General features: G+C 28.6%; 4 protein-coding genes across 4 annotated transcripts; 3 read left to right on the plus strand and 1 right to left on the minus strand.

Moving 5' to 3' along the window:
* Nucleotides 1–2,119: 2,119 nt before the first annotated feature.
* LOC122859438 (nucleoporin Nup37) lies at nucleotides 2,120–3,645 on the plus strand. The gene is made up of 3 exons (XM_044163038.1): nucleotides 2,120–2,484; nucleotides 2,571–2,768; nucleotides 2,866–3,645. Exons 1-3 carry the CDS (start codon nucleotides 2,335–2,337, stop codon nucleotides 3,484–3,486), a joined length of 969 nt encoding a protein of 322 aa, XP_044018973.1. The 5' UTR covers nucleotides 2,120–2,334; the 3' UTR covers nucleotides 3,487–3,645.
* A 594-nt stretch (nucleotides 3,646–4,239) lies between these two features.
* LOC122859436 (signal recognition particle 54 kDa protein) lies at nucleotides 4,240–6,993 on the plus strand. Its single transcript, XM_044163036.1, has 6 exons — nucleotides 4,240–4,664; nucleotides 4,928–5,104; nucleotides 5,183–5,412; nucleotides 5,499–6,060; nucleotides 6,137–6,512; nucleotides 6,665–6,993. Exons 1-6 carry the CDS (start codon nucleotides 4,587–4,589, stop codon nucleotides 6,757–6,759), a joined length of 1,518 nt encoding a protein of 505 aa, XP_044018971.1. The 5' UTR covers nucleotides 4,240–4,586; the 3' UTR covers nucleotides 6,760–6,993.
* A 128-nt stretch (nucleotides 6,994–7,121) lies between these two features.
* Nucleotides 7,122–7,979, minus strand: LOC122859439. The gene is made up of 2 exons (XM_044163039.1): nucleotides 7,607–7,979; nucleotides 7,122–7,501 (listed from the first exon to the last, which is right to left on the minus strand). Exons 1-2 carry the CDS (start codon nucleotides 7,661–7,663, stop codon nucleotides 7,217–7,219), a joined length of 342 nt encoding a protein of 113 aa, XP_044018974.1. The 5' UTR covers nucleotides 7,664–7,979; the 3' UTR covers nucleotides 7,122–7,216.
* Nucleotides 7,980–13,260: 5,281 nt separating this feature from the next.
* Nucleotides 13,261–15,935, plus strand: LOC122859822. The gene is made up of 9 exons (XM_044163510.1): nucleotides 13,261–13,315; nucleotides 13,435–13,583; nucleotides 13,668–13,832; nucleotides 14,114–14,342; nucleotides 14,481–14,643; nucleotides 14,729–14,933; nucleotides 15,080–15,314; nucleotides 15,412–15,621; nucleotides 15,700–15,935. Exons 1-9 carry the CDS (start codon nucleotides 13,261–13,263, stop codon nucleotides 15,933–15,935), a joined length of 1,647 nt encoding a protein of 548 aa, XP_044019445.1.
* Nucleotides 15,936–19,682: the final 3,747 nt, after the last annotated feature.

The raw sequence follows: 19,682 nt of genomic DNA on the forward strand, positions 1-19,682 counted from the left end.
TGACTATCAAATGAATTTGAATTTCTTTTATTTAAAAGTAACATTTAACAAAAAAATATATATATTTTGGAGCCACAAAACTTGATAATTATTTTAGTCACAATATTTTAGCACCAACAATTTATTTTTTTTTGAGGAATAATTATGTGTGGCATTATTTTTCATTTTATACTAAAATAAAATACTCAAAAACTATTCATGTGTCTAATTTTATATGAGTCCTCAGAGTTCAATAAGGAAATTTATATGTGTGAATAAACAGGAAAAAAAATAAACACTCAAAAGAAAGCACCTAATGTGGCTGCTCAAAAAGTCAAATTGCACAATAAGCGCTTTCTTTTATGTATTTATTTTTTTTCACTTTAATGCGCATGAACATGCACATGCGCCTGTCATGCAATCTTGATGAGAGAACAGTGGCGTCGAACAAAAAATTCTTAAAAAATAAGAATTAAAACATGGCTGATCCAGCCCCTCATGTCCTACGCTGTTGCAAACTGACTTTTTGCCGACTGCGCATTCAATTGCGCATGCATGAAAATAAACAGGAAAAAAAATAAAAGGTGCTTTCTTTTGGGTGTTTATTTTTTTTCCTATTTATCTTCGCGCATGCGCAGTTAAATGCGCAGTCGTTGAAAAGTCAGATTGCAACAGCGTAGGACATAAGGAGCTGGATCAGCCATGTTTTAATTCTTATTTTTTAAGAATTATTTGTTTCGACGCCACTGCTCTCTCCTCAATTTTGCATGACATACGCATGTGCATGATCATGCGCATTAAAGTGAAAAAAAATAAATACACAAAAGAAAACACCTAAATACACAAAAGAAAGCACCCTATATTAAAGACCCAAAAAATGCTATTTTTGTTTTACAAAAAATCTGATATGACATCTGTGAAATTTGAAAAACTTTGCAACTCACTAGTGTGCTCACCACTCACTAGTTGGCAACCTAAAAACTCTAGATAAAATCTGGATAGCTATTCTCGACATAATTATCCCCTCAGTTATCCTCGGCGACAGGGATAACTATTTTGTGGAAATTCACCTTAATTTATGGCTTTATTTGTATCTTTTTCAATGGTTTCCATCAAACGACTATATCGCTTTTGAGCGTTTTCATGTTATCCCCGGTACAGGGGATAATTATGTCGAGAATAGCTATCCAGGAGATAATTATGTCGAGAACAAGAAGACTAGAGACCAGGAGAGTCAACTCCCTGTAGTGGGGGATAGGCTGGATGGGACCAAAAACGTCGTAAACTTTTACACAGGGGCAGGCTTTATAAAAACGCCGTTTCAGCGCTGTTGTCGACCCACGAACCACGCACACATGTATTGAATATAATACATATAATACATATACTTAATAAATTAACAGTCTATTTAAATTAATTCCTTAATCACTTGCCACCAATATTTTTATTTATCATAAAAAATATGATATAGACTACAAATTAAATTATTTGGCTAAATCAATTATTTTATCATATATAAATTATTATATATGATAAATCAAAATATTGGTGGCAAATAATTGAAGAATTAATTTAGACTGTTAATTTATTTATTTGGTTCCATCCTTTTCTTAGAAAATATTTTCCATAATTAATCGATTAAATAGCTATTAGAAAATGTATCTAAGGGAAAGATGTGGCCAAATAAATTTTATATGTTGTCTAGATTAATTTCTTGGCAACATTTTCTATAATAAATTAAAATATTTGTGGCGAATAGTTGAGCAATTTTTTTAGACTACGAAATAATTTATTTAGCTACATCCTTCTTTTAGCAAAAATTGTTACATACAATCAATTAATTGTATAAATTTAGATAACAAACTTGTGGCGTATTTTGATATCAAATTGATATACGTAAAATAGAACAAATCAGCATTAAAATATCAACAACAATTGTGAATACTTGTCTGCGAGACGCCGAAAGCGCCTCTCTGTGGCCAAATGTACAAGCCTTATTTCACGACATATTTTGTCCCATTCCCAATGTACATATGTAGTTGACTCTCCTGGTTTCTAGTCTTCTTGGTCGAGAATAGCTATCCTGGTTATTTCTAGTAATATGGTCTTGCATGCAAGGCGCAAGCTTTGTGGACACTCTCCTTAAAGCCTTGCCCGAAAATCTTGTACAGTGGACCCTTAAAAAGCCCGACACCATATAAATATTTTTTTGAGGTTATGCCGGTGTCAAAAACACTCAACTCAAAACAATCAAACTAATTTAATATAAACAAGTAAGAAAAAGAAAGCCAACTGATATAGTATAAATATATTATTTTTTATTTTTTTTTAAAATCATATATTAAAAAACAAATAATGGAGGAAGCTCTTCATTGTCCACCAACTTCAAAATTATCATTCCAAGAACAAATTTATAATGTCCAACTTTCACCTTTTGAATGGTCTCAAAATCTAATATGTATTGCATTTAGTGAAGAAATTGCAGTTGGGACTGTCAAATTTCAAGTAAGCATTATTACTAATATTATCATTAACTCATAATTTTATTAAAACTATTATTAATAACCATTTGATAAAATAATAACAAATAGGATGAAGATGAGACACTAGAAGAAATTGTTTACACTCCAATTAGAACTTTTCATCATGACACACGTGTTCATGCGATTAGCTGGAGTCCAGAAACATCACTTAGTGTCGTGCCAAAAATTTTAGCTTTCTGTGTTGCTGGTGCTGACTTCAAAATTCGTCTTTACAACAGTGACCTCAACGATACAAATACACTTGAGGTAATATATTAGGCAACAAGGTTGTCATTTTATTTATTATTCATTGTTGTTTTGTTTTATATTTTTCATTGATATTAATTGATGATTTGTTAAATAGATTCTTGGTGAACATAAAGATTACATCAACGACATATCCTATGAGTCTGAAGGTGAACTTCTTGCTTCAGTATCAGATGATCACAGCTGCAAGTTGTGGACAATAAAAGATGAAAAAAAATGTCTGTCAACATTTTCTTTAACTTCACCTGGCATGAGTGTTTGTTGGCACAGTGAGGAATCTGGAAAATTACTTGTTGCTGAAAAAAATGGTTTGATTCATATGTACAATATTCGTAGTCATCAGGCGATAATGTCTCTTGACGCTGGAATTGTTCCACTGTCATCTGCTGATTGGTCACCAAATTCATTAAATGTCGCTTGTCTTGCTGCTGGTGAACTTATATTTTGGGACGTATCAAGACCAAGTAGACCACTTGATTCTCGTACTTTATATGTCGAGGGTGGCACTGTTCTTAAATTTTTATCATCAAACGAATATCTCATTGCAACAATTGGACGACCTGATAACATCTTGAAAGTCACTAATTTAAGAACAAAAAAAGTTGTGTTGTCAGCTGATTTGCAATTATATGGTGGACTTAGTTGGCATCATAAATTGCCATATGTTTGTGCTGGAAATGATCGAGAAATTCACTTTTGGAGAATAAAATCAAAGTAAACAAAAAAAATCAAAAAAACCACATATGTATATTTCATAAATACATATAAAAAAAGAAAAAAAAAATAAAGTGTATTTTTATATCAGTGTTATTTCACAGACACTTAATTCTTCTTTTACTAATCTTAATTTTCGTTTTAAAATAAATTAATTGGATTCAAATTTGTTTATCATTTTAATTTATATCATTTAATGCATTTGAAGTATTCACATGTTTAAAAGATAATATTTGGTTATGACATTGCTTAGATAGATCATGTCTTTGTCAAATGTTTTTTTCACAAACATCTAAATATTTTTTTTGTCTTACGAATGAATAATTATCTTGACCATGAATATCTGATAATTTTTTTAAAACTTATATTGTTGAAGAAAAGATTTATTTACTAGAAAAAAAAACAGCTGCCTTAAAATCAGATTTTGTGGAGCAAATAATATCGGCTTATCCCAATCAAAAAAATCTTCTTACCAATAGAAATTTAGAATGTAAAAATAAATAAATAATAATTTGCTAATAAAAACACGTCTGTACACTATTTTTTAATTTTATTATATAATTTATTAATCAAATTATTATACCAACTGATGTTACTACAGGCTGATATAAAATGTTAATAATTTATTTAAATAACCGGAAAAACGTCACAGACGCGCGTGTCGAGTTGGCTCACACACACAAAGTCAAAGTTTTCCAAATGATATACGTACACAATAAAATATGTGTGTATGTGGGAATAATTTTTTCTAGCGCGTTCCAATACGTTCTTTCACGTCGGATTTTCTGTCAGATTTCCACTTTCACAATTTACCTCTTCTTTTTTTTACCCTCTCTTAGCTCGTTATGCTTAAACCTACCAGCGCAGAAACTAAAATTTCATGCATTGAGCAGTTTATATAGTAAAGAGAGGGTAAAAAACATAGTGGTAAATTGTGGAAGTGGAAATCCAACAAAAGTCCGGCATGACAGAACGCACCTAATTTCCACCAATTTCAATAATTTTCAATTTCATCAGAGTTGGTTGATTGTGGTTGATGTTATTGTAAAAATAAAAATAATTCGTGTTACTGTTATATCAAGTGGTTAATAAATATCTATCAAAATGGTGTTAGCGGATTTAGGGCGAAAAATAACAAAGGCCCTGCAGTCCTTGAGAGATGCAACAATCATCGATGAAGAAGTAAATATATTTATCAATTTTTAACCTAACATGTGTTTATGTCATAAACAGATGGATATTGTTGGTCATTTAAAAAAAAAAAAAATATTATTGTTTTTGATAAAAATTTAGTCTTATCATTGAAAAATTTTAGTACAGTTATTTAGCAGTCATTTTAATTTTTATACAATGAAAAATAAAAAAAAATATTTTTAATACTTTCAATGATGAATGTTTTTTTTATTATATTATTATTAAACATGATTGTTATGTTTTTTTTTTAGGTATTGAATTCTATGCTAAAAGAAATTTGCAAAGCACTTTTAGAAGCTGATGTTAATATTCGTCTTGTCAAGCAACTCAGAGAAAATGTTCGTCAAGTCATTGACTTTAATGAAATGGCTGCAGGTCTCAACAAAAGGAGGATGATCCAAAGTGCAGTTTTCAAAGAACTTGTCAAGGTACTTGTTACTATCATATGTAAATAAACAAAAAATGTGTATATATAAAAACGAGCATTGATTGATGATTTATTGCAGCTTATTGATCCTGGTGTAAAAGCCTTCCAGCCAGTTAAGGGAAAGCCAAATGTCATCATGTTTGTTGGTCTTCAGGGATCAGGAAAAACAACAACATGTACAAAATTGGCATATCATTATCTCAAAAAAAATTGGAAAGCATGTTTAGTTTGTGCTGATACATTTCGTGCTGGAGCCTATGATCAAATCAAACAGAATGCCACAAAAGCTAGAATACCATTCTATGGAAGGTAAAAATAAATAAATTTCATACGTAATAATACCTAATTGTTATGTTTTTTTTTCGTACGTAATACTAATTTAAATAATTATCTAGCTACACCGAAGTTGATCCAGTTGTAATTGCTCAAGATGGTGTTGATATGTTTAAAAAAGAAGGCTATGAAATAATAATTGTTGATACAAGTGGTAGACACAAGCAGGAAGAATCATTATTTGAAGAAATGTTGCAAGTATCAAATGCAGTTCAGCCAGATAATATTATATTTGTTATGGATGCAACAATTGGTCAAGCTTGTGAATCACAAGCAAAAGCTTTTAAAGAACGTGTTAATGTTGGTTCTATCATCATAACAAAATTGGATGGTCATGCTAAGGGTGGTGGTGCTTTATCAGCAGTTGCAGCAACACAGAGTCCTTGTATTTTTATTGGTACTGGTGAACATATTGATGATCTTGAGCCATTTAAAACAAAACCATTTATTAGTAAACTTTTGGGAATGGGTGATATTGAGGGTCTCATTGATAAAGTCAACGAATTAAATCTTGATGATAATGAAGATTTATTAGAAAAAATTAAACATGGACAATTTACTTTGAGAGATATGTACGAACAATTTCAAAATGTCATGAAACTTGGACCCTTTTCACAAGTTTTGGTAATTTAGATATTTCATAATCATTAATTTATTTTTTTTTTTTCGTTTTATTTAATTTGTAATTATTTGATTTTAGGGAATGATTCCTGGATTTAGTCAAGACTTTATGACAAAAGGTAGAGAAGAAGATACTACAGTTAGATTAAAGCGTTTAATGACAATAATGGATAGTATGAATGATGCTGAATTGGATAATAAAGATGGTGCAAAATTATTTACAAAACAACCAGGAAGAATTACAAGAATTGCACGTGGTTCTGGTGTTACTGAAAAAGAAGCAAAAGATCTTATTTCACAGTATACTAAATTTGCTGCTGTTGTTAAAAAAATGGGTGGTATTAAAGGTTTATTCAAAAGTGGTGACATGACGAAAAATGTAAATCCAACACAAATGGCCAGACTAAATCAGCAAATGGCAAAAATGATGGGACCTGCAGCACTACATCAAATGGGTAATTTATTTGATTGTTATCCTTGCTATTGTGGCTGATTTTTTTTTTAACTATTCAATTGATAGAAATTCGAAAAAATAATGCTAAACTTAACTTTTCTTTATGAATGTTTAATTAAGTTTTAAAGTAAATAAATAAATTTTTAATTTCAGGGGGAACAGCAGGATTACAGAATTTCATGAGACAAATTCAGCAAGGTGCCGGAGGGTTAAGTAATCTTGGTGGCCTTTTTGGAGGTCAATCTTAAACCACTCGATAAAAATTTCCAGTTATTCATACGAACTCTTTTGTACGAGAAAAAAAAAAAAAAAAATTTTTATCCATTTTCTAGCATAATTATTGCGTTTTTAATTTTCGATTCTTAAAAGTATATTTAAATTATTTATGAAATTAAGCATAGAAATTTTTTTATGAAATTTCTTTATATTGCTACATATTTAAACATTATCAAATCATCTTACAGAATTATAAGAAATTGCAATTTACAGATCTTCGAAAAATTCTTTTGTAAATAATTTAATATGTATTAATGAAAAAAAGAAAGAAACTTTAATGGGAGAAATTATGAAAATACATTGTCTCATGAAGTAAATAAAAATATTGATAATATTATATTAATAAGATGCTGTCTATTTTTAAGTTTCAGAAAAATAAAATAAACACATTTGGGTCGTTTTATATATTTTTTCAAAAAATATATTAATTTAACGCCGTCTTGTTTGAAGATATCGCTTAATTAAATCACACTTCGCATTTTCAAGTGATAATTTTTTTTCTTCCAAATCAAGTAATTTTTCCTGTATTTCAAGTTTTTTTTCTTCTAGCTTCAGTCTCTCTTCATCATCACAATGACAGTGTTTTCTTCGTTTACTTTCAGGTTCATCATTATCAACAAAATCATCGTCATCATCAGATGATTCTGATGATGATGACGATGAATCAAATATGCTATCTCGATCATCTTCAGTTGGAGAGTCAAATAACCAATCCTAAAAGATAATTTTTGTTTGTCATTAGAGTCTATTCATCAGTCTAATTCTCTTTATATGTTGGAAAAGATAAAAATATTTTTTAATTTGTTTGTATATACCAACCTCAATTATTCCATCAACAATTCTATCTAAAACTTTTTCTGCAATAACAGTATCCATTGCGTTAGTTTATTAGTTATTTATAGTTGAAGTAAAGAAGAATTTATATTCAAACGCTTTAAAATTGTCTAGTATCGATATAACCAATATTTTAGATATTTTTAATAATGTGCACTTGAGTTGCGAATTTAATTACAATTTAGTACATATATAGCAAAATATGTATACATATGAATAAAAAAAGCGAAACATCTAATGTCTAGTGTCTAGAAAAAGTCAATCTTTTAATCACTTTTAATGCTGCGAAGAGTGAGAGAGAAATACATAAACATCATGCGCAATAAGTAAACTTCGTGAACTTCTAAACTTCTAAAATATGATACAGTCAGCATTACCAACATTATTAAATTTTCTCTCTAGAAACATAATTCTCGTTCCGTAACAGAAAGTGCTTTCTTTTGGGTGTTTATTTTTTTTCCTGTTTATTTTCACGCATGCGCAGTTGAATGCGCAGTCAGCAAAAAATCACTTTGCAACAGCGTAGGACATGAGGAGCTGGATTAGCCATGTTTATTTTTTAAAAATTATTTTCGGCGCCACTGTTCTCATCAAGTTTGCATGACAGGCGCATGTGCATGAAAGTGAAAAAAAATAAATACACAAAAGAAAGCACTTATTGAAAGAAAGCACCTAGGGTCTGTACAGGAATTATCATTTTTCCGAATCTTCAAGATGGCGAAAGTCAGTGCCTATCTAAAGCGGTGTCTCCACGCTATAGAAATCTCATGCAAGTTCTTGCACGAAAAAATGGAACATGTCCCATTGGCTGCGATAGTCTTGCAAGGCTTTTAAAGGCTTATTTCCACCAAAATTCTAGTAATTATCTAGTGTCGAAAGATCTTGCTGCAAGATCTTGTAAGCATTTCTATAGCGTGGAGAGTGGAGACACCGCTTAAATCGCTCGTCTGAATCACCAACATCTTGAAAATCCGAAAAAATAATTTCTGAACAGACCCCTAGTGTGCCCGGGATCCGTTCAGAAACTCTCATTTTTTTGGATCTTCAAGATAGCTTACGTAAGTTCCTATCTAAATTGCTGGGCTCAATCAACGCCATCTTGAAGATCCGAAAAAATGAGAATAGGTGCTTTCTTTTGAGTGTTTATTTTTTTTACTCCAATGCGCATGATCATACACATGCACATATTATGCAACATGAGGAGAGAACAGTGGCGTTGAACAAATAATTCTTAAAAAATAAGAATTAAAACATAGCTGATTCAGCCCCTCATGTACTACGCTGTTGCCAACTGACTTTTTGCCAACTGCGCATTCAATTGCGCATGCGCGAAAATAAACAGGGAAAAAAATAAATACACAAAAGAAAGCACCTATTAAGTGCCAGGTGTGATCTTTCGTCAATTTTTTGTTGGCGCATCATGATCACGCATTTGCGCAGAAGTCATGGAATCAAGTAAAAATTTTAAAATGGCTGTTTTCTTTCATAAACTAAGGGGTACGTTCCAAAAATCACTCAAAGCCCGGAAGCGACGCAGAAGACGAGAAAATATAAGAATAAAACAAACTAAAAAGTTACTGGAAATTACTGTAGATTGTAAACAACAAAACAAGCCATATTGCAATATGCCACTTGCTTATGTTACTTATTACAGTTGTGAAAAGTATTTTTATAATTATTGATAATAATTAAACAATAATATTTTTTTTGAATTGTACCTATAAAAATTCATGCAATAAAAATCATGTCTACCACAACAAAAAATTAAAAATTTTCTATGGTCGCAATCTTGAGCTTCCGGGCTTCCGAATGATTTTTGGAACGTCCCCAGGTTAGGTGCTTTATTTTGGGTGTTTATTTTTATTCCTATTCATTTACGCGCATGCGTAGTTGAATGCGCAGTCAGCGCGTTTTAAGAATTATTTGTTCGACGCCACTAGGCGCTTTCTTTTGTGTATTTATTTTTTTTCACTTCAATGCGCATGATCATGCACATGCTCATATTATGCAAACTTGAGGAGAGAACAGTGGCGTCGAACAAATAATTCTTAAAAAACAAGAATTAAAATATGGCTAATCCAGCCCTTCATGTCCTACGCTGTTGCAATCTGACTTTTAATTGACTGCGTATTTGACTGTGCATGCACGAAAATAAATAGGAAAAAAAAAAATACACACAAGAAAGCACCTAATGGGTGCATTCTTTTAATAAAAATTTTTTTTCCGTTTTGCAATTTCGCCCTGTAATACCAACTAAAAACTAGAAACAGAAACAACGACAAAAGTGATAAATTTCTCTATGCAATATTCCAGGCTTCACAGTTTACGATAATGTGTGGTACGAGCTATGTGACAATAACAAACAATCACAACAAGTCAATTTTCTATTTATTTAAGTTTGATAGGGCCGGTTTTTTCGTCCAACATTACAGTTAACTAAGGTTTAAACTCTAGTTAACTAACTAAGGATTTGGTTACCGACTGCGTTTTTTACATGCTTTAGTATTGAAAATATCAATCGATAAGTAGTTAATCCTTAGTTAGTTAAAGTTAGTTAATGCTCAGTTAACTGTAATGTTGGACGAAAAAACCGGCCCATATAAACATTGAACAGTTATCCATCTAATAATTGGAAGCCAAAAAAAATAATGTCATGTGCCAGTACTGCCACTACAAGAAACAGCTTTTTCCTATAAAATTTTAGTCGGTATTACAGGGCGAAATTGCAGAGCCAAAAAAAAATTTTTATTAAAGGAATGCACCCACACTTACAAAACTTAAAAACTCCTTTTTTCAGCTTTTGCGCAAATGCCCGGTCATGATGCGTGAATAAAAAATTGATGAAAGAACGCTCCTACTAGGTGTTTTCTTTTGGGTGTGTATTTTTTTCACTTTAATGCGCATGATCATGCACATGCGCATGTCATGCAAACTTGATGAGGGAACAGTGGCGTCGAACAAATAATTCTTAAAAAATGAGAATTAAAACATAACTGATCCAGCTCCTTATGTCCTACGCTGTTGCAATCTGACTTTTCAACGACTGCGCATTTAACTGCGCATGCGCGAAGATAAATAGGAAAAAAAATAAACACCCAAAAGAAAGCACCTATTTTCTGAACGGACCTCTGTAGCCAAATGACTTTTTTCTTACTGCGCATTCAATTACACATGTCTAGAAATGAATTGGAAAAAAAAAAATAAACCACTGAGAGAGAAAGCATCTAGGGGCGCATTCCGACTTCCGCCCCGAGCATTTTTTCGAAACTTCAAGATTACGAGTCGTTAATTAGCCGGTTATTTATTTTTTTGACAGTGAATAACTGTTATTAACTGTTAATAATCGACTCACAGCTCTAACTACGACGAATATAATCTTGTACACAGGTTAATTAAATACATATGAACCGAAAAAATGGATATATGTATACACAAAATTTAAATTACTAAATTGTGCCATTTTGAAGATCCAAAAAACTTGATATCTAATTTTTTATTTTATTTTTTTTTTTTTATTTCATACAAAAGATTAGTTTCACAAATTTTGACCGTAGGTTTTCAAAGACTCTCGTACTTGCAGTATAACGGTGACTTTTTTCTTTGCTTATTTTTAATATCCCAACACATATATTTGACTATGTAATTTACAGTCAATAAAAGAAATGAAAAAATCTTACTCATATGCAGTTTTATTTGTTTGTTTATTTTTTTTTTTAATTTTATTTTATTTTTATTTTATACTTTTATTTTTTATATCTACTCACATGTCATTTGCAATTTTATGTTTTTCATTTTCATAAATATAATATCTCGCTCGTAATTTATGTATTACAAAATAAAGTAGATTATCTCTCGAGAAAATTTATAGTTTAATAAGACAGAAATACATATGTTATTTTATAGTATAAGTTTTCACGAAAAAGACAAAGATCTGATTGACCACAGTGTATCAGCCCAACCGATTATCAGAGTGAAGTTTTTATATTTAATGTAATTTGATTAATTTAATTTAATCTATACAATAAAAAGACGTGGCCGGATCCTTGGAAACGCAGTGGAATTGCTCCGAATTATTCCGGAATATTTCCACCAGGGATAGTCAAGATTAGGACAATAAAAATAGGTGCGTTCTTTCACTTGTGGGAGCCTGCGGGTATCGCCACCTCTAAGGCTCTAATTGCCTCTAATAATTGCTAATAATCCCTCTCTATTTTTATTTCTTTTCTTTTTCTAACTTGCGTGAAATTGGAAGCGGAATTTATACACAAGATTATTTTATATTCTTTATTTATTAAATATCAAATTATTCATGAGGTTTTTAAACTAATTGACCAATGTCAAAAACAATATCTACTAATATTAGTTCTTAAATTATATCAATTTGGATATTCACTTAATGATAATAATTTTAATAAATAATTATTGTTATATAAGCTCCTTATAATTTCTTGGTTCTTATCTTTTTCATGCGTTTACAAATATGGTTTTTTTTTGTTTTTTTTATCACTCTACTGTATCAACTATTTACTATATAAAAAAAAAATCATCATTACTAAATTTACGTATCGAAATAATCATATAACTGATTAACGTACTATTCTATTTTGCATATAATATACACTAATAATTATTCGAGATAGACTGTTAATTATTAAATTAATCATCACAAGTCACAACAATAAAATCAACAAAAATATATCATTTATTCATTATCTTACATAAAAATTAAGTTTGAAATTAATAATTATTAAAATATCACTGATAAAATTTAAATTTTGTACCTTTTTTATAATTTTATTAAAATAGTTTTTATTTGTTATAAAAAAAAAAGAAAATTATCAGCTATTTTTTTCTGTAAAAATATAAAATCATGTATACTATAGATTTGTTGTTTTACTTTAATTTTATGAGTCATACATAAATTTATAATTAACAATGGATTTGTAGTATTCTGAAGTCGGAAAAAATAAAATAAAAAAAATAATTCCAGCTTAAAATATTATTATAATCATCATAACGATAAAATAAATATTAATATGTTCAAAAACATTATATTGATTAAAGTTTTCTTATCACTAACGTTTCTTAAACTTTACTGAGAAAAATAAAATAAAATAAATTTATTAATGAGTCATTCGGAATTGATGTATATTTAGATATATTATTTTAGAAAAAAATTTTTTTTTAATATTCAAAAATATTATTATCAGTTTCAATGACCATATATAGCAAACCAATATCATGATTCATTATTATTTATTTGTAACTACGCACGTATTATTTAAAAAAAAAAATAAGTCTACCAAAAAATCCCATCAACACATACACAGTGATAATCAAAAGAAAGAAAAATGTTATCACGTCCATGCATGACTCATGTCAAAAATAAAATTTTCCTAAAATATAAAGAACACATTAACAAAGCTATGAATCAGTCGAACTCGCGCTCAGCATTTCCAACGTCACCTCATTCGTAAAATCAAAAAAAAGTTTACTGCTGATAAGATTCAAAGTCGAGGTGTACGTGGAAGCATCGTTTTTTCATTTATTGTAGTCTTGTACAGCAAAGGTATCGGACCTATTAAACTATTTCTCTGGGAATCAAAAAAATAATTGTTTGATTTAAATAAAATTACATCATGTCTTGTAGTATTTTTATAATACTATTATTGTGTTGTACTTGGATTGTATTTGGTAATAAATAATGTTTTAATTAATAATAAATATATATAAATATTGTGCATCGAAATTTTTTTCAAAAAAATAAAATTAAAAAATATGTAAATAATTAAACGAATATTTTATTATTCTAGGTGAGGGTGTTGTGATTAATGGTGAAAGAGAAGGTACAACACTTCTACCAGTTATACCAAGCGAGACAATATATTGTGACCCACGTGAATATGTGACTGTTTCATTGAATGTTGAATACCGAAATGACACAACGTGCAAAATTGAAAAAGTAAGTACAAAAAAAGCAAGTATTATTTAATGAAAAAAATGATAAGTTATGATAATAACAATTATAAAAATATTATTATTTCAGGATACAAATGATCTATTTCAAAGAGTTGGTGCATGTAGTTTTCGTGGTCTTGCTAATAAGATTCAAATTGTTTCGTGGACAATAGTTGCAGAAACAAAATTATCACATCAGTATAAGGGCAAGTTTCAAGTACTGACTTCCCATTCAGAGACAACCGAAATTTACGTAAGAACAAAATAAATTAAATATTTAAATAACAATAATAATAGTTTCTTTTTTTAAAGTAAAAATATTAAATATCAATGCCTAATCTTAATTAGAATATAGAAAAAAAATGTTTTCAAACTACTTTGTTTTTACTTGAAAATATGTACTCAAATTATCTGATAACAATGATAATTTAAAATTAATTTTTTTTTTTGTTTTGCTAAAATATAAATTAATTAAATTTTTTAGTTTAATATTAATATATTTATAATAATTTTTTTATATTTATTTATTTGCAGTTTTACAAAGAAACACATTCAGTGATCCCACTTGATGCATTTGACAGAGAGTATTGTAACATCGTAAGGCCAAATGAAAAGAATGATAACAATTTGAAGATAAAAAATATTCGAAATTCAGAATACGTCATTGATGAGAAAGAAAAATATTCTGGTGAATGGGTTGTACAATATTTCAATAGTACAAATCATAATTATATTAGTAAAATATACGACGTTACTTTCAAAGGTAACAATAAAAATAATTATTTTTATTTATAGATTTGCATAAATTTAATGTGAAATTTTCGTTTTATTTTAGAAATTACATTGTTAATTTAATAATTTATTGTATTATGTATTTATTAAATTAGTTTTTTTTTTCTAGAAAAAATTGAGCCTAGAATGGTTGTAACTACAAGTAAAAATTCTACTAATGGAACATGGTCTAAATTTGAATGCAGTGTTGACTTCGCCAGTATTGGTCAATGTTCATTCCACGGACCATCTGGTATAATAATAAATGAAGGAATCGATAATAATAGTAAAACGTAATGAATGATCATGAATTTTTTATTGATAAATGTCAAATAAAATTAATTTATTTATTAAATATTTATTGTTCAATTAAATTAGGTTCGATTATGAAGTGATCAACACAAGAGCAAGTGGCCATCCAAAATGTGTATTAACAATTTACAATCAAACAATGCATGAAGAGGGACAATGGAAATGCTCACTTCGTGATGAAAATCAGATTGCAAATGGCACAAAAATTATTGGTGATCGATTCAAAAAATTAATAGTGAATGTTTTTCAAAAAATTGGATCAGATTTTGATGTAAGTATTCAAATTATATTATTAATTAAATATTTTTGATTAAATATTAATATTAATTATTAATTAAATATATAATAGTCAGCATACAGTTTCAAAGTATTTAATTATGTAAAAAAATATTTAACAGATGAATTTTTATTTAACAGTTGAATTGTACACAAAATCACGAATGGAAAAATTGTGATATAGAACATCCAAACGGTGAACGTACATCTGAAACTTTTAATAATTCACCTACACCTAATGTTAAAGAAGAGGATAAAATCTGTTCAAAAAAATTTACAAATGCCAACAAAAAATTAAATGGTAATTGGACATGTACTGTCAGTCGAGACGAAGGAAGGATGACATATGAAAAAACATTCATTGTTCGAGTTACAGGTAATTTTTTTTGCTTTTTAGTTTTCACTTATTGATAAATCTCTGGTTATGATTTCATAAAATTAATCTTTTTTTTTTTGTTTTCTTATCAAAACAGAGGATTTTGCACTAGCTGATTTACGATACGAAGATGTCACTGGAATAAATCAAACAATACTAGAAGCACGTCCATTTCCAACTGATGAAAATAAAATGAAAAATATTACAAATTGTGCATGGACACATCCAGTTGATAACAATTATTTAAGTAATGATCATTATTATACTATGACAAATAACAATAATATTTGTAAACTTATAATTAACTGTAAGTAATGCTCAATTTATTATTTATAATCTTGTTGTAAACATTATTTTATTTTTTTTATTTACTTGATTTTAACAGATCCACAAGAATATGACAAAGGAAATTGGACTTGCACTATGTCATTGAAATCTTCTAACGGTGCTGTGGATACTTTTGTTGCATTATTTGATGTACAGGATGTTGAAATTTATTCAATGTTGTGGTGGTATATACTTTATGGATCAATTGTTGTTTTGATCATTATTATTGTTATATTATTTGTTCGCTGGGATCTTACTCCTAAAAGTAAAACCAAGCTTCTCAATCCAGAGTAAGTGAACTTGATAAATAGTTTTTAAATTTGATGAAAGTCATTTATTAATTATTTATTAATAAATATTTTTCATTAAATTTAAGAACTATTATATATAACTACTCGTTATATTGAACTTCTAAGTTGATTTCTATCAGAACTTGGAGGTTTTGTTGTTTTGTTCAAGTCCCCATTTGTTGTTCGTTTCTAAAATAAATAATAAAAATTATTGTATTATTTGTTCAAGTCCCCATAAAAATATTCCTTAAAACGTCTTTGTTGTTGTTCGTTTCTAAAATAAATAAATAAACAATTATTGTATTAACAATTATTTTAGAAACGAACAACAACAAAGACGTTTTAAGGAATATTTTTATGGGGACTTGAACAAAACCTCCAAGTTCTGATAAAAATCAACTTAGAAGTTCGATATAACGAGTGAACTCTTGTGTTATATATACAATTAAAAAAATGAAATTAAAAATAAAAGAAAATAAATTCATTATATGAAATAATTGTTTAGGCCAGAGGCAGTTTAAACAAAATAAAATCTATTTCCTTGTATTATACAAAAAATTTAACTTATCAATTTCGATGAATGAAATAAAAATTTAACGTTTCAAGACTGTACTTTTTTTTTATATTTAAATATAAAACAAATACAAAATACTTTAGTCCAACAATATAGCATTAATGCTTTTGATTTTTGCCTTTTTTTTTTTTTTGTCGAATGAACTAAAAGAAATGAAGAAAATTTGCCATTAGGCACTAATATAACAAAGTCATAACAGTAGGTATTCTTAACTATTTTTACATATTTTATTTTGTCAATCAAATCATAATCTTAATTTTTTAATTGAAAAGAAAATGAAATAAAAAATTAAAGTAAGTGACATTATTAAAAAGTTTTTTTTTATAAATTTTTAAAGTTTAATTAAAAGAAATTTCTTAACAATATTCAAAAAGCTTCTAGCTCAATCTAATTATGTTTAAATAGAAAAACAAATATAGACAATGTTGCAATAATTACTTGATATTGATGATTTATTATTGTCAACATCAAGATTCGTTAAAAATAAATTATTATTATTATTATTCTCAATAACAAAAGCTTCTAAAGGTGATCTCATTGATGATGAACAACAATTATGACAATCATCATTATCCCGACAGTTTTATGAGCAATTTTTTTTTTTTTCAATATTGATTAATTATTCTATCTATTTATTAATTATTGTAAATGGTAAGTTGTATTGATCGTGAACTTGGTTGTAATTTTCATTGAACGTTCATCAAAGCTCAATGTGCAGTGACGATTGGTGACGATAGTGCTCGTTGGTCAATGATCAACCACGGTAACCAGCTATTAGTCTTGATAAGTGTTGATTAGTATGTATACTTCAGATGTGTGTCTATGTGATGTGTTCTTAGTTTTTCATCTTCCACGTGTTCATTAATAATTATTCTCAACGATGATTGGTTCTTTAAAATCATAATTCATGATGGAGAAAACATGACGACACATAAATCAAGGTAAAAAAAATAACAATAATAAAAATGATTTCTTTGTTTTTTCTTTTTTTTTTTTTAGCCAATGATAATTACAAAAAACGTCACAATAAAATAGTGAAAAATATTACAGAATAATAAAAAAAAAAAGATTTTGGCAAATTAATATCATGGAAAAATTCTCGTTATTAGAAAGAGACTTTTTTATTTCGATTCCCCGCATCATTCGCGGATTTTTTTCAGTTGTACAAAAAGAATAAAATTAATAAACGACAACATACTGATTTGATGACACTGGAAACTCCAGGAGAGACTTTTTTTTGGCTGATCCAGTAAAATATGAATGTTGGAACTTTTACATCAAGTTACATTAAATTATTATTATTATCATCGTTTTTATTTTAATAATATTTTTTTTTTAGGTATTAAAAAAGTTATTAACTGGTAAAAACTTGTGTAAATTGTGCTTCAATTTCGTCTACAGTGTTTTTTATAAAAAAAAAATTATAAATAAATTATTGTTTCGTTGAAATTAGTAAATGATTCGATTGCAAAATAATTGTTTTCAATCGATACACGGTCACAATGTCAATATTATTATCAAGTTATCCAAACTATTCTATTACAACTATTCTATTTTTCAATTTCTGTCCTTTTTTTTTATTTCAATTAAACATGGTAATTTAAAGTTTATTTAAAAGATAAATTTCGTGTGATATACTTTCTGCATACTTTCTGTACGTCCATCCAATGTTATTGAACAAGTAAAATCAACGAGAGCATCGATATATCTTGGATTGGTTATGATAAAACCTTGTCGAGGATCAAATTTAACACCATTTGTCTCATTAATTGCAAGTTCCTACAAATAAAAACAATGTAACAGAATTAGCTATAATAATAATAATATTAAAGTTATAATATTCTTGAAAAATATAAAAAAAACTTTTATTGTATTTTATTAATTTATCAATTACCTGTGAGCCTTTAAATAATTTCACATCGTAGCATGGTGAGGTTGGTTCACAAGGAACTTTCATAGAGGAGCGATCTAGAATTTTAAGTGTTTTTTCAGATGCCTTCGCCAAAAAGAAACGTTCTTTTGTTAAAAATAAATAAAAAATAAATATTAGAATTAATGATACATTTTAAATAGAAATAATACTTATCTTTAAAAACTCACTTTTAACCCATATATACATACGAGTAAGATAATAACTATTGAAACATACATAATCTCCTCCATCCCACATAGATACACTTTTTTTTTTTTCAAATATAATCCCGAGTAGAAACTTGTTCAGGATAGCCTGAACACTGATCCAGGCCTGATCAGGATATCGTAAGGCTATCCCTATTCAAGTAACTCTATCACATCCTGATCAAGCCTGGATCAGGCACTCATTTCTTATTGATATGAAGTCGGATCAGGACTTGATGAAGATAAAAGTATTAAATTTATCTAATTTTTAAATAATTTCATCTTGATCAAGTCCTGATCCGGACTGGATCAGGCTACCCCTATTAAAGATAGAGTAGGAATGGCCTGATCAGGATAGCATCAGGCTATCTGTATTTTATCCTTAATAGAGTAGCCTGATCCATTCTGGATCAAATCTTGATCAAGAAAAAATTATTGAATTTATTTTTTTTTCAAATAATTTTTTCTTGATCAAGATTTGATCCAGAATCGATCAGGCTACTCTATTAAGGATAGAGTAAGGCTAGCTGGATCCAAAATGGATAAAGAAAAAAGTATCAAATTTGCGTCTTTGAATTTTACAAATTGCCTGATCAGGATAGCATCAGGTTATTTTATTCTATTAGATAGCTGATCCATTCTGGATCAAATCTTGATCAAGAAAAAACTATTGCATTTATTTTTTTTTCAAATAATTTTTTCTTGATCCAGTCTTGACCCAGAGTGGATCAGGCTACTCTATTAAGGATAGAAAAAGGCTAGCTGGATCCAAAATGGATGAAGAAACAAGTATCAAATTTGCGTCTTTGAATTTTACAATTGTGCTGATAGGATAGCATCAGGTTATTTTATCCTTAATAGAGTAGCCTGATCCATTCTGGATCAAATCTTGATCAAGAAAAAATTATTGAATTTATTTTTTTTTCAAATAATTTTTTCTTGATCAAGATTTGATCCAGAATCGATCAGGCTATCCCTATTAAGGATAAAATAGAGATGGCCTGATGCTATCCTGACCAGGCAATTCGTAGAACCTATAAGGACAAAAAGTTAGTACGA

This window comes from Aphidius gifuensis, linkage group LG6 (genome assembly GCF_014905175.1).
Source record: "Aphidius gifuensis isolate YNYX2018 linkage group LG6, ASM1490517v1, whole genome shotgun sequence".
Classification (NCBI taxonomy): Eukaryota; Metazoa; Arthropoda; class Insecta; order Hymenoptera; family Braconidae; genus Aphidius; species Aphidius gifuensis.